This window comes from Amphibalanus amphitrite, unplaced genomic scaffold, assembly GCF_019059575.1.
Source record: "Amphibalanus amphitrite isolate SeventyFive unplaced genomic scaffold, NRLGWU_Aamphi_draft 000839F_arrow, whole genome shotgun sequence".
Classification (NCBI taxonomy): Eukaryota; Metazoa; Arthropoda; class Thecostraca; order Balanomorpha; family Balanidae; genus Amphibalanus; species Amphibalanus amphitrite.
In genome coordinates, this window is record NW_024882333.1 from 237,729 (window position 1) to 250,999 (window position 13,271).

Consider the following 13,271-nt stretch of genomic DNA (forward strand, 5'->3'; position numbering starts at 1 on the left):
CATGCAGTCGCAGACTATATAATAGTTATTCATGGATTAAACTCAAGAAAAATAGACTGGTTCAAGCAGGCGACTATCACCATGTCTTTGGCGTAGGACTGTTACTAAGTAAGCGCCACAATCGAATAACTACTACTACTCCTTGCTGCTGTCAGCATCGCACGATTACCGTGGAATCACTTCTTTGCACTCATCATGTCATCCCCAATAAATATCCCCCACTCCTGCCCGTTCGGCCCCCCACGCTCGGCTGACCTGCGATCAGGGCGTCGAAGCAGACAGCGGCCACCAGGTCGGCCACGAAGCTCGGGTGCTGCCGTTTCTCCGGCTGCGGGCAGTTGAGCTCCAGCCACCGGGCCAGGGGTACGTCTGAGCGGATGGCGTCCAGAAGGGCGCGCAGACCCGGCACCGGAGGCGCCCGGTCGGCCGGCAGCGGCGACGGGTCGCCCGATACAAGGCACTCGAGGTCAGCCTGCGGGTGGGACGGGTCACAGGTCAGGTCACAGGGAGAGATACAGACTCGACAGAGGACACTCGAGGTCAGCCTGCGGGTGGGAACGGTCACTGGTCAGGTCGCAAAGAACGAAGAGATCACACATGAGACGGAGTAGACAACCGATATCGGGGCACTCTGCTCAGAACTTTGAGAATTGTGGACTTCAACGGATCACGCTAGCAATCTGGCCATTTAATTGGTCCCAATATGACCGCAGAGCAGAGGCAGACGCGTGCCAGAGCCGAGATCAACGTAACCACAGGCCGACGACCGATATTATGAAAGGTAGGAACAGCAGTTCTCCAACTTCAACACGCCATTCAGTTGTTCTGAGTCTCTCACGTCTCGCACCCACCTCTTTGAGCACTGCGAGCGGCTCGCGGTCGCCGAGCAGCCGCTGCCAGTTGAATCCAGCCGGCACCAGCTCCCGGGCGCGCTGTTCGTCCTCGGCCCGCAGCTGGCGCAGCAGGGCCACCGTCAGCTTGACGCCGCCGCCGTCCTGGACGCAGCAGTGCGCGGCGGCCGCCAGCGCCGACAGCGAGAGGCCGGCGCCGGGCGCCAGCAGCGGCGGCGTCATCAGCTGCGCCAGGTTGGTCCACACGGCCGGCACGTCCGTGGCTAGGTCGGCAGACACGTCTAGCAGCTGGCGGGCGCCGCTCACGTACGCCGCCACGGGCAGCAGACCGCGCTGGAGCAGCAGCGCGTGTAGCCGGCCGGCCGCCTGACGCTCGCGAGCCGAGCGGGCGTCCACAAACGCCTCCAGCGACTGGGTGACGAAGTCGGCCAAGGTGCTGTCGTGCAGGTGACCCTCGCAGTCGACAATTGCCGACTGTGGACACAGGGACAGGCGGGAGTTAGATAGCTGGGTCACCAGAGAACACATTTACAACGGACCGCCCCACCAGACTACCAAAGGAATAAATGTCAGATCAAATCATAGCTCACAATTTAGGGCACTAAGTACGGAGAGACAGCAAATTCAATTTTTCAGTATCAGCGCGTAGGTAACTATTGGCAAAACTGAACGATAGCAGACCCTAGAATCTTAAGAAAAGTCGATTTGTTCGTGCCTTATTGGGAAATCTGCCAACGCTGCGCCCACCAATCAGTCCCCGGCAGCGCACTCACCTCCTCATCCCCATTCTCTAGGAACTCGCCGACGATGGCTCGCGCCTGCCGCTTCAGATAGTCCGCGTCCGCGTCCGCGGGGCCCTTGAGCCGGGAGGCGGCGGCGGCCGGTGGCGGTGGCGCCCGATCCGCAGAGCTGTTCCTGCTCCCGGAGCGCTCTGCCGAGCCGCCGCGGCTTCGGCTGCGCGCCTCGGCCCGCAGTGCCTGGAACCGGTTAGCGCCGGAGCCGGGGGTGGTGGCGGGAGAGGCCCGCCGGGGCGAGGCGCCCTTGGCACCGAGTCCCCAGCCGCTGCCGCCGCCGGGGCCCAGTTTGAGCTGCGCCGGCGGCGGCGCGGCGGCCGTGGCGCTAACGGCGCTCATCATACGGCTGGCGTCGTACCGCGAGTTGCGGCCGACCGTGTTCCAGCCGTCGCCGCCGGGCCGCGGCGCGTCGCGTCCGCCGCCGCCGCGCCGCCGCTCGCTGCGCCGCCGGTCCTCGGCCTGCGCCAGCGCCGCCTGCTGCTTGGCCTCTGCCAGGCGCGCCTGTTCGTGCACCTCCTCGATGGTCATAGGTCGCGGCTGAGCCGTGGTGCGCGTCGGCACCCAATGGTTGGCACGCAGCTCGATCAGGTCACGCAACATGAATCGGATCCGAGACGAGAGCTTCTTATCCACCGACAGTCGCTCGAACTCAGCGAACATCTTGCCCAAGTCGCGGCCTTGTTTTTTCTCCGCCACCTCCAGCTTCTGCCCTATTGTAGAGACCAGTTTACACATGCACTCGTATGAGTCCTCGTGCCGGTCCTTGAGCAGTTTGGTGATGCACTGCTGCATGATACGGTCTGTCAGCATGCTCAGCTTGTAGAGCTCGCCGATGAAGCGGATGTTTCCATTAGAGCGCAGGCGGCCCTGGCGTTGCGCCTCCTCCAGTGCGCGCTCTTTGGCTCGCCGCTCCACCGGGTCCGTCTGTGCCTCGATCTCTCGCTGCCGCTCGCCCAGGTTCAGCTCCAGCGACTTGTCCTTCTCGAACTCGCGCTGGCACTGTGTCAGCAGCAGCTTGCGGAACATGGACATGGCCTTCTTGCTCTCGTCTTCGCTGCCCGCCTGTCGACAGACGGGGAGGACGGACGCGGGTGTTACAGAGGCCAGATCCGATCGGCCAGCGCCGGATACGCGGGTTCTGTCCGCGAATAGCCAGGACACAGCGCCTATACAATATACAATTATAGTAAAGTAAATGGCCCGTCCAGATCGAAGAAAACAGTCCTTACAAAATGTTAACGACGTAATTCTGGATTAATCATTTAGCAGGCACCTCCCCTGTCATCTCAGGCTGATAGCTTAGTCGATACCCCTCACCGCCCTTATTCCTTCCTCATATTCCCACGCCTCCGCACGCCACCCTCTGTGCCCCCCCCCCCTCCCCGTCGAACCTTCCCAGCGCCGTCCACTTACCGGGGGTTTGGTCATGGCCAGACACACTGCCGCGTACTGGCTGGCGTACGCCGGCTCGTTCACTGCCTTGTCGAACAGCACATTAATCATCTTCCCGAGCCGCTCGTCCGTGTTGAACTCCAGCTGGCGGATGTTCTCAATGTGCTTCTCGATGTTGCTCGGCGTGATCTTGTTGAGGATGCCCTTGAGACGCGCCACCAGTTGCGCCTCAGCGTCCGCCGAATCCTCGGCGCTCTCGGCGCCCGGTTTGGCGGCGCCCGGCTTCCACGCGTTCTCCGTGGTGTGTAGTTTGACGTCCCGACTGATCTCGATACGGCGCACGGGCGGCGCTGGTGACTGGAGTGGCCCGTCGCGCCGGCCGCCGCCACCGCCGACTCCGCCCTGGGAGCTGCGGCCACGGTACTGTCGGGGGAGCAAGGAGGTCAGAATAGCAGCCCAGCCAAGGACTAACAGCTTCATACGGGTTATACACAGTCATGGGGTACACTGAATGGTGGTGAACATTTGAAGTAATAAGCGGAGCGCAGCCAGTAATAGAAACTCCATCCCATCCCCTAGCCTCCCCTAAGCCTCCCTCTGTCTCCCCTAATCCATGCCGCTAGACTAAGCAGCTTGACTCTGGCCAGCTAGTTTCACGTGTCCATCAGCCTCATCAGCTAGCACCTCCCCTCGACCTTTCACTACCCCACGCGCGGTCCAGCGACTGTCCCTCACCTTGCCCGGCGGACCCATGACGGCCGGTTTAAAGCCGGAGGCGAACTCTCCCGGTCCGATGGGGCGCGGTTTGAGGGCGGCGGCGCGCTGGTCGGTGGTCGCTCCGGCGCGTCGTACCACTGACGGCAGGTCGGGCAGCGCGGCCGGCCGCTGCTGCGACAGAGGCGCGTGCTGCAGCGCCAGCAGCTCCGAGCGGCCGTAGTGCTTCTTGGCGGCGTGTGACGGGGCCGGGGCTGGCGGCGTCGGCCGGCCGTCACCTGCACCAGATATAGAGACACAGACCGTCAGTCACAGGACCGGGGCGGACAGGGAGTGTGACAAATGACCCGGACACCCACACTTACTGTCCTCCACTCAGAGTCTATCTTCAAATATAATCGTAGGAGTAAGCCACGCTCGCACAATGTCGGTCTGCCCCAAACAGCATCTCCGCTCGTGCCCCACTGACTCTGGGTATGGCCTTGACCGAGGGCCCTGTTTCACCGGTGATAGCAGCAAGCTACTATCAAATTGCGCGAGCTGACGTAATGTGATGACGTCATACTGCTGACGTAAGGGGCAATTCTGGCGCACGATTGCCGCAATATTGTTTTACGTCATCAACTAAATGTTCGAAGTTTACGTCCAAATTTTCCTTAAACCTAACTTCTTTTAAATACATCATATTTTAAAAAATATATAATAAAAATAAATATACTATAATGACTGCGTAAACTCTTACTATTAGTCTCATACGTCACTTAATGCCGCGGCCAACGTCGCGGCCATCGTGCGCCGGAACTGCCCATAACGTCAGCAGTATGGCGTCATGACATGACGTCAGCTCGCGAAACGTGATAGCAGCTTGCTGCTATCACCGGTGAAACAGGGCCCTGGCCGCCGCCTGCTCGCCAGTCAGCGCCGAGCACTCGCCACCCGACCCCGCGGTATCATGTCTCCGGCGGGTGTTGGTCTGTCGGCCGGCGCGGCGGCTCTGTCCCTGTCTAGCCTAACTGAAGTCCTGTCCAGTTATGTGCACTGTGCAGTGTGCACACAACAGCACCCATACATATACACACTGAGTCATACTCTACAGTCTATACGACACTATACGATACCTATACGATACCTATAATACGACACTATGCGATACGCATGATTGCACCCACACATACACGTCATGCATGCTACAATAACTTTGGATATTGGAGCACTAACTACATGTGGAAATCGTGACCATGAGACAAAAAGTGACAGCATGGGGAACATCAAAATGATACCGCATAGTCAAAATTAAATGTATACAATAATTCTTTACATAACCATTCATTTCAAACCAGATCCATGCCTAACTTCCCTTGACAGCCACTCATTTCCCAAGCGTGCAAGGACGCATCAACTGAGGAGGCATTCCATGAGACGCCCCCGAATCAACTGACCTTTGGCGGCGAGGTGACGCGGCGGCGGCTCTGCAGCGGGCGGCGCCGGCCGGCCCGCCGTACCATTCACAGGTGGCGGGGAGCCCTGGCGCGACGCAGCCGGGGTGCCCGACGGAGTTCCCACCGGAGTACCCAGGGACGGAGTGTCGGCCGGAGTGCTCGCTGGAGTGCCCCGGGCGGGGCTGTCGGCCGGAGTGTCCTCGGACGGCGGAGTGAGAGCCGGAGTCGGTTCCGGGCTCTGCTCGCTCGGTGACTCGGTAGCTACCTCAACTGGAGGCTCTTTAGACTCATCGGTCGCCTCCTGAAGCTCCTCAGTCACCAACGCCGTTTCCTTCGGCTCCTCAAGCTCCGGTGACGGCTCCTGCGGCTCCGCTGGCAGACTTTCCTTCACGCCATTCTCATCAGCTGCCGACTCACCGCCGTTCTGACCATTCAAATGCGGCGCCTTCTGTTCAATCGGCACTACCGACGCACACGGTTTGTCCGACACAATCGTGGAGTAACTCTGGGACCCGTTTACCACCACCGCGGTCACAGGCGACTTTACCACCTCCTCTGACGCCGCAGGGACCTCCTCAGTGGACTCAGCCGGCTGGGTAGAGTCCAGTGCTGGCGACACTGACTCAGGAGCCGGCTCCAGCGGCGGGGCGGCGGCCGGCGCCTCGTCAGCTGCTGACACCGCCAGCCGCTCCAGCTCCGTGGCGGCCGCTGTCACAGCCTCTGACAGGGACGGCTCAGCAGCTGCCTCCTCGGCGATCTCCACCTCTGCCGACTCTTCTACTGGCTCCTCCTGGACGGCAGACGATTCCAGTTGCTGCGGGGGCACACACTCGCCCGTTTTCACCTCAGCGGGGCTAGCTGGCTCCGCAGTCACAGCCTCGGGGCGGCCCGGAATCACTCCGGCCGGTTCAGCACTCTCACTAGTGACACTGGTCGCGTCTGGGACCGCTGGCTCCCGCTCACTCTCCGACTCCTTGGGCAGACTGTCCACGATAGGCGGCGGGACACCCTGCGCGAACTGCTGCCGCGCCGCCTCGGGTCCCTCCAACCGCGCGCTGACGGCAGGCGGCACACCCTGTCCGTACTGAAGGCCCATATCCGCTCCCTCCGGGCGCGGCGCCGCCTGGCTGTACTGGAGGGCGCTGTCGGGGGGCGGCAGGCCGGGAGGTACACTCGGTACCGGTACTAGGTCGGGCAGGCTGGCCGGCAGTGAGTAGTGACCGTCCGACGGACGGGACGGGGGCACCGGCGGACACCATCCGGGCGCCCGAGCGGGGTTCCACTCCGACTGACGCACCGTCGACGCCGGAGACGCTGCGGGAAACACAGACACAGCCGGGTCAGATGGGGCACACAACCAGACTACTACAGTTACAGGAGGATGCATGGTGCGACAGGCACACCAATAAATTCAGAAAAGTAGACAAGCTGCACCAAGCAAGCACTCCGGACTCAGCAAGCCCTCCTCTCAACCACGAAATAAATCCTACCGTTCCATTACAGCTAGTTCTAAATCTCGAGATAGGTAATCACTAAACAGCTACCAAACTGATAACGACACATCCTCACAGACTGCCCGTCTCCCATGCCGCCACACCGGGCGGGCCGCGCGGCGCTGGGTTCGTACGTACCATAATTCATCACCTGGCGCCGAATCACGTCCGGCGAGTGAGTGGACAGGCCGTTGGCGGTGGGCGTCTGGAAGCGCCCGGGCACCGACTGGGGCGCCAGGGCGGGCGCCGGCGCCCACTCGGGCACGCCCTCGCCCGGCAGCGGGCACTCGGAGTAGCTGGCGCTGGAGCGGGCTCGCGGGCCGCGCCGGCCGTCCGGCTCGCCTAGCTCAGAGACACTGGCGCTGCTGTGCTGGCGGCCCGAGCGGGGCAGTGTGGACACGCCGTTACCCAGCGGCCGCCACGCCGTCTCTGGGACGCCGCTCTGCCGGGGGAGGAGGGGGTTAGACGATGGCGAGTGTCGTGTCGAAGCTACCGCTGAATGTCATAGCTCGGCCCTAGGAGTTCAGCAGTCATAGCGTAAACAGAACATACCAGTATTCCAGCAGCGTTAGGATAATCACTAACATTCTATAAAACTCGACGCCAGCTCTAACGCTCGACCCAACCGCAAACCCACAGACTCAAAACACATAACAGACCCACACACACACCGACACACAGTCGTCCTGCGGCACACTGACCACTGTCCGCGATGGAGGACAACTCACGGGCGTCTGGGCGCTGCTGCCGCTCACAGCCACCTCCTCGTGTGTCTCCGGGTTGATGATGGGGATCCGGTGGCTGGCGTGGTGCTGTACGGGCGCCGGCGGCGGCACCGGCGGCGCGTACAGCTGCTCCTGGGGCCGGCGCGCCTGCAGCTGCTCTATCGGCGGCGGCAGGGACATCTGAGCCGGCGGCGGCGGCGGGCCCCACATCTGCGGCGGCGCCGGCTGGCCGCCGGGCGCCGGCTGTGGCTGCGCCTGCACGTACAGCCCTGCCAGAGCCCGAGGGGAGAGTTGAACACTGAACAGGGTACCGCTGGTGAGGGTCAGGTCACTGCCCGGGATGGTACACTCGGGGGCAGATTGATGTTCTACAACTCTTTATCCACCGGGTTCCTATGGCTCAGCATTGGCAGCAGCCGCCTGGTACCGGTAGACTGTGCCGCTTCACTTACTTGTCAAGCGGCACAGCCTACCCACCCGTATGACACCGGTCTGGGTCGGTGGCTGGAAGGTGATGTGGGCCGCCTGTGACGTCAGCGCAGCGGTGAGGGCCGAGCCCGGAGGCATGGCTCGGGTCGGCGCGGCGCGGCGGCTGGCGAGGGCTGGGGAGTGAGGTGCAGGGGTGGGAGCACGGACCATCGCGCGGCTGAGCGAGTGTGGTTAACTTTCGTGTCTCAAGGCGCCAATTATTCTACCTAACAATTGTGCTAAAGCAGTTGTTAAAATGTCCTATCCCCAAGACAGCGCCTATCATCATACTTGCAATGCACATTACGACACACTTAAGCGTGGCAATGGGACAGCCGATAGAACTTATGTCACTGGTGCATCGAGGTGCGGAGCTATATTTTGCATAACATATTAGTATTAAGGCCTTGGTTGAGCAGATTGGTGTCTATTGTTTCGCACGGCAATCGTCCAGAGACGTGGGAACTGGGGGGTTATGAGTAGTGCCGAGCCAACGCCCCAATTTAAAGCGATTATTACTGTTGCTCTAATATTATGTGGTCGCAGCCCCCAATAGCAAATAGTTCCAACTAGGAGCCAAAGAGTCGGCCACTCAGGGGGGTTCGAACCGGGTTTCTCTCACCGGCCAATTCACGACACGAGCGTTCATCCACTGAGCTACCGAGAACGGTCAACGGTCCTCATCTGCACAAAACAAAATGACATTCACCCGCTGACCGCCAATGACAGTATTGTGACATTTGATCGCGTTTGACCGCGGCGGGTGCTCGCTGGTTTCGGCAGCTCAGTGGATACACGATAGCGTCGTAGGGTTACCGGTTGGAGAAACCCGGTTCGAACCGTCCCAGGTGCGCGACTTATTTGTTCCTAGATGGAACTGTTTGCTATTGGTGGCTGCGACAACACATTAGAGGAACAGTAAGAGTTGCTTAAAGTTGGGACGCCGCGCTATCCAAAAACCCCAGTTCTCACGTCTCTGGACGATTGCTGTGCGAAATAATAGACACCAATGAGCTCAATCAAGGCCTTAATACCTATCTGTTAAAAACAATGTAGCTCCGCAACTCGATGCACGTGTGATGTGAATTCTATCGGCTGTCCCAGTGCCACGTTTAAGTGTCGTAATGTGCATGGCAAGTGTGATGATATGCGCTGTCTTGGGGATAGGACATTTTATCAACTGCTTTAGCACAATTGTTAGGTAGAATAATTGGCGCCTTGAGACGCGAAAGTTAACCACACTCGCTCAGCCGCGCGATGGTCCGTGCTCCCACCCCTGCACCTCACTCCCCAGCCCTCGCCAGCCGCCGCGCCGCGCCGACCCGAGCCATGCCTCCGGGCTCGGCCCTCACCGCTGCGCTGACGTCACAGGCGGCCCACATTGCCTTCCAGCCACCGACCCAGACCGGTGGCATACAGTGTGGGTAGGCTGTGCCGCTTGACAAGTAAGTGAAGCGGCACAGTCTACCGGTACCAGGCGGCTGCTGCCAATGCTGAGCCATAGGAACCCGGTGGATAAAGAGTTGTAGAACATCAATCTGCCCTCGAGTGTACCTGACACAGACGGGTGGGAAGTCGGCGCATGATTGATTATTTGTAAATGGCTGATTTCAAGCCAGACACATTTTGTTGAACTCGAATACTTATGAACTTCAGTAGTTTCTAAACAAAACAAGCTACCAGACATTCCCTGGTGACGATGCACGCCGTACGGTGATCACAGGATAGCCAACAAGCTAATAGAAAAGCACGCCTAGCCACTCGGTCATCCTGTGTTCTCTACTAGCGTCCCCCGGTGGGAGGTGCCGAGTGCCTGTCCCGTCGGTGGCTCGGAGGCCGGTCACTCACCCTGAGGAGGCTGGACAGTCAGCTGCTGCTGGTATGGTGGCTGGGTAGAGTACACGGGAGGTGTGGGCATGTAGGCAGTCGGCCCCTGACGCACACCCGGGTGACCCTGCCGAAAAGTCAGGTCAGGTTGGGGTCAGGTGAGCAGATCACGGTCAGAGTGGCAGAATTTGCGTCCGCAGCAACTGATTCGGCGTGGCTGCACTGCACTTGATGAAACATTAATGTAGTGAGTCGCAAGGCATCAACGCCCTCGCTCCTGAACCAGTGAGTAGTTACCAACGTTCGGGTTCAGTTAGCTAGGGCGGTATGCCGGCACACGTATACTTCGTTACAAGCGAGTTCGCCCACCAGTTCCGTGGCGTTTGAATACGACTGTACGTACGCAGCATATTGTGACTTGTGAGGACGGATGGTTATTGGCCGGTCTGACGCGCAAAACTAAATATACACAAAACTGCTGTATACACATTAAACCGCACCATCGTAGTTCTGTGGCGCAATCACAATTACCCAACACCAGGGCTACGAAGCCGGGGTTGGTCGAAGTCGACAGCTCCGACCAGTGTAGGAGTTGACTTTTGGAAGCCGGAGCCGGAGTCACCGAAAACCTATCGACTCCGTAGACCTGCCCAACACTATTAACCGACCAGCTAAAGGACGAAGTAGGCACCCCCCCCCCCCACACACCCCTCCCAACCCACCCCTACTGCATTGCAAAATTATTTTCGATGACGTCTAAAGTTCCAGTAGCAAATATGTGCGGAGATGGCCTGAGACGGTAATATTGACAGCAGAGACGGCCGAGACTCACCTGTCCGCCGGGCGGCACCTGACCCGGAGAAAAGAACATCATCATCGGCGGCGCCTGTGGAAGGCAGACATTATGTCAGTAACAGGACAGGGTCGTATCGACATTAATGGCACCGATCGGCACAATCGACATATGACACGGAATATATCAATGGGACTAATAGAAAGTACCATAGATCTCTCGCTACTATTCGTCACTCAGTGCATTCATTTTGTGTTTAATTTTCATGCAACACAATGTGCGAAGTCTTCGCTTTTAGCCTCACATTTTAAACCTTCACCTTTTTATGTATTTTATGAATATGGCGAGTGTCTGCTCTAATGTCACGTTTTATTCTGTCGTTTTATGAGTGTGCTATCTTGTATTGACGCAAATCCCGAAAAGCCATCATGTGGACGGATTTTAGATGAATACATACTAATAGGCGGCAAACACGAGACATCTCTTATCTACCGTCAGTTGACCACTAGTCCAGTTTCTTGGGAACTTTGATGCCCCGATGTTCCCTAGACTACACAGTGACTCTCAAGGAACCCTCGACGTCCCGGTGTGCCCAGTGACTCTCCAAGGCCGACAGAACTCCTTTGTTCCTTGACTTGCCCTGATGTTCTCCTAGTCTCCCCACTCCCCGATAGTTCGTCCTCACCCCTCTGACCTGTCCTGGCGGCAGTCCGCCGGCCATGCTGAAGGCTGCTGCCGAGTGCGGCGCCGGCGGCGGTGGCATGCTGATGGCGTGCCCGCCGGGCGGGTAGCCGGGGGCGGGCGCCGGCGGCCGCGGCCCGGCCATCATCTGGTGCGCGCTGTAGCCGGGCGCGCCGGTCACCAGCGGCGCGCCGGGCCGCAGCACCGGCGCCTGGTGGTGCTGGTGCGGGCCAGGGTAGCCCGGCACCGAGGGCAGCTCCACTGCCGGACAACGGGGAGCGAGTGTCAGACCACACAGCGAACAACTACAGTCTGTCATACAGAAATCCACACAGCGAACGACACTCCACCATATACAGCAAACATCAGTCCGCAATACATCGATTCATAAAACAAATATCGCCCATACAACACATTCAAGTCCTTACCGAAATTATCAGTGAGCACCAGTCATCAGCCCATACAAAAACACTACATTGTTTTACACTAGACCCTCCCTAATCCAGCCCGTTCAACCGGCGGTCCCCACGGACTCAGTATGGCCACTCACAGTTCTGTTTGGCCATCTCATGCATGGGCTGCTGGTAGGGCCGCGGCGGGGGCATGTACTGGAGTGGCTGGCCATCGCCCGCTCCTGTAGGTGCACGGACAGACGGGTTAGAAAACGAGAGACACAGATCAGCTACACTTGAACAGCAGGGCAGCGAAGTGAGCGACTGCATCACTTTGACTCAACACGCAGCTTTATTGCCTTTATTTGGGTACACCGGCGATTATGTGTGGATGGCGTATTGACCAGAAAGCTCGACTGATTTTTTCTGTAGTGATTTTATTAGTAAGTTTACCTCAGTAAGTAGCCACTCTACTGATCATAGGTTCACTTGGCAGTGGTAAGCAATAAATACACTAATCTGTAAGGTCTGCATGGTCTGCAGCAGCCCCACTGGTACGCAGTCTCACCTGGGGGCGGCCCGTAGCCGCGGGGCTGTGCCGACAGCGGCACGTTATACCGCCCTCCGGGCTGTGGCAGCGGTACCCCTCCTCCTCCTGTTTCCGGCGGTCTCTCTGTAAAGACAGAAACACACCGGTCAGTGGACGAACGCACAGACTACGAAGGTTTCGGTTCAACAGCGCAAAACTCCCCGCTGGTAAGTAATGCATATCGAACGTATGAGTGAAAGCGACATACTCGTAGTCAGTGTGTAAAGCATGCTTACACATAAAGGGAACATCGTTGGCACACTTGGATTTCACTATTGGTGCAAGGAAGGGTTACCATTTCACACAGCAGCACCTCCGTTGAGTATGAATCGGTGATCGTGTCGGCAACGTCTAAAAAGGCCTCCCGTGACACATCACACACTCCGTGATTGACATCATCTATTTGAGGCTGAAGTGGGTGTCCGAGTCAAACACCAGCCAACAACGATAGATGTTGAAATGTCGCGACATAAATAAATCAGTATTGATAGGTACCTTGGTAAATACAGTGCTGTCAGGGAGGACGGACCAGTACCAAACTTATCGGCAATCCCAATGTGTCGAACTGTCTGACGCGTCTCACTGCGTCAAAAGTGACGCAATACCATACATTCACTGGCCATGGCCTGTGGCTGCGTACACCGACCGGCCACAAAACTCAAACATATCACCCAGTCGGGCTGGACCGGCCGGCGGCCAGTGAGAGAGCGGCCGGTAGTTCCGGCGGCCGGTGTCAGTCTGGCGGCACCTCATCTCACCGGCTGCCGCTCACCGACAGTGAGTCACCACCAACTCACAGCTAGCCGAGGAGGGGACTCCCGAAGGACTCCCATTGGACAGGGTCCAGCCAGCGCCTCAGAAATCGATCGGCACAGGGTGTCCCTGACCCGGCCGGGGTCGCCGGGAACGCGGCGCAGTGGCCGGCGTACCCACCGACTGACACCGGGACAACACTGGGCCCCACTGCGCTCCTGGCGACCCGCTAGGACCCATCGCCTGCTGTAAGAACAACCCCGGGCCCAACTGCGCCAGGCGCGGATACAAGGGGGGGGGGCCATGGGGGCCATGGCCCCCCCCCCTTGGCCGATTTTTTTCAAAAATAAAATAAAAAGT

The 13,271-nt window shown here is 58.8% G+C and overlaps 1 protein-coding gene across 1 annotated transcript in view; it reads right to left on the bottom strand.

Annotated features, from left to right (window-relative positions):
- Positions 1 to 13,271, bottom strand: part of LOC122366921 (eukaryotic translation initiation factor 4 gamma 1-like) — a 31,502-nt gene that overhangs the window by 1,187 nt on the left and 17,044 nt on the right. The window contains exons 3-15 of the mRNA XM_043339589.1: positions 12,138 to 12,242; positions 11,728 to 11,811; positions 11,191 to 11,438; positions 10,536 to 10,589; positions 9,725 to 9,830; positions 7,412 to 7,677; positions 6,822 to 7,125; positions 5,191 to 6,504; positions 3,773 to 4,029; positions 3,059 to 3,460; positions 1,625 to 2,707; positions 852 to 1,325; positions 256 to 472 (exon numbers count right to left, since the gene is read on the bottom strand). Of these exons, the coding sequence (XP_043195524.1) occupies positions 256 to 472; positions 852 to 1,325; positions 1,625 to 2,707; positions 3,059 to 3,460; positions 3,773 to 4,029; positions 5,191 to 6,504; positions 6,822 to 7,125; positions 7,412 to 7,677; positions 9,725 to 9,830; positions 10,536 to 10,589; positions 11,191 to 11,438; positions 11,728 to 11,811; positions 12,138 to 12,242 (4,914 nt within the window). The remainder of the gene's footprint in view (positions 1 to 255; positions 473 to 851; positions 1,326 to 1,624; positions 2,708 to 3,058; positions 3,461 to 3,772; positions 4,030 to 5,190; positions 6,505 to 6,821; positions 7,126 to 7,411; positions 7,678 to 9,724; positions 9,831 to 10,535; positions 10,590 to 11,190; positions 11,439 to 11,727; positions 11,812 to 12,137; positions 12,243 to 13,271) is intronic.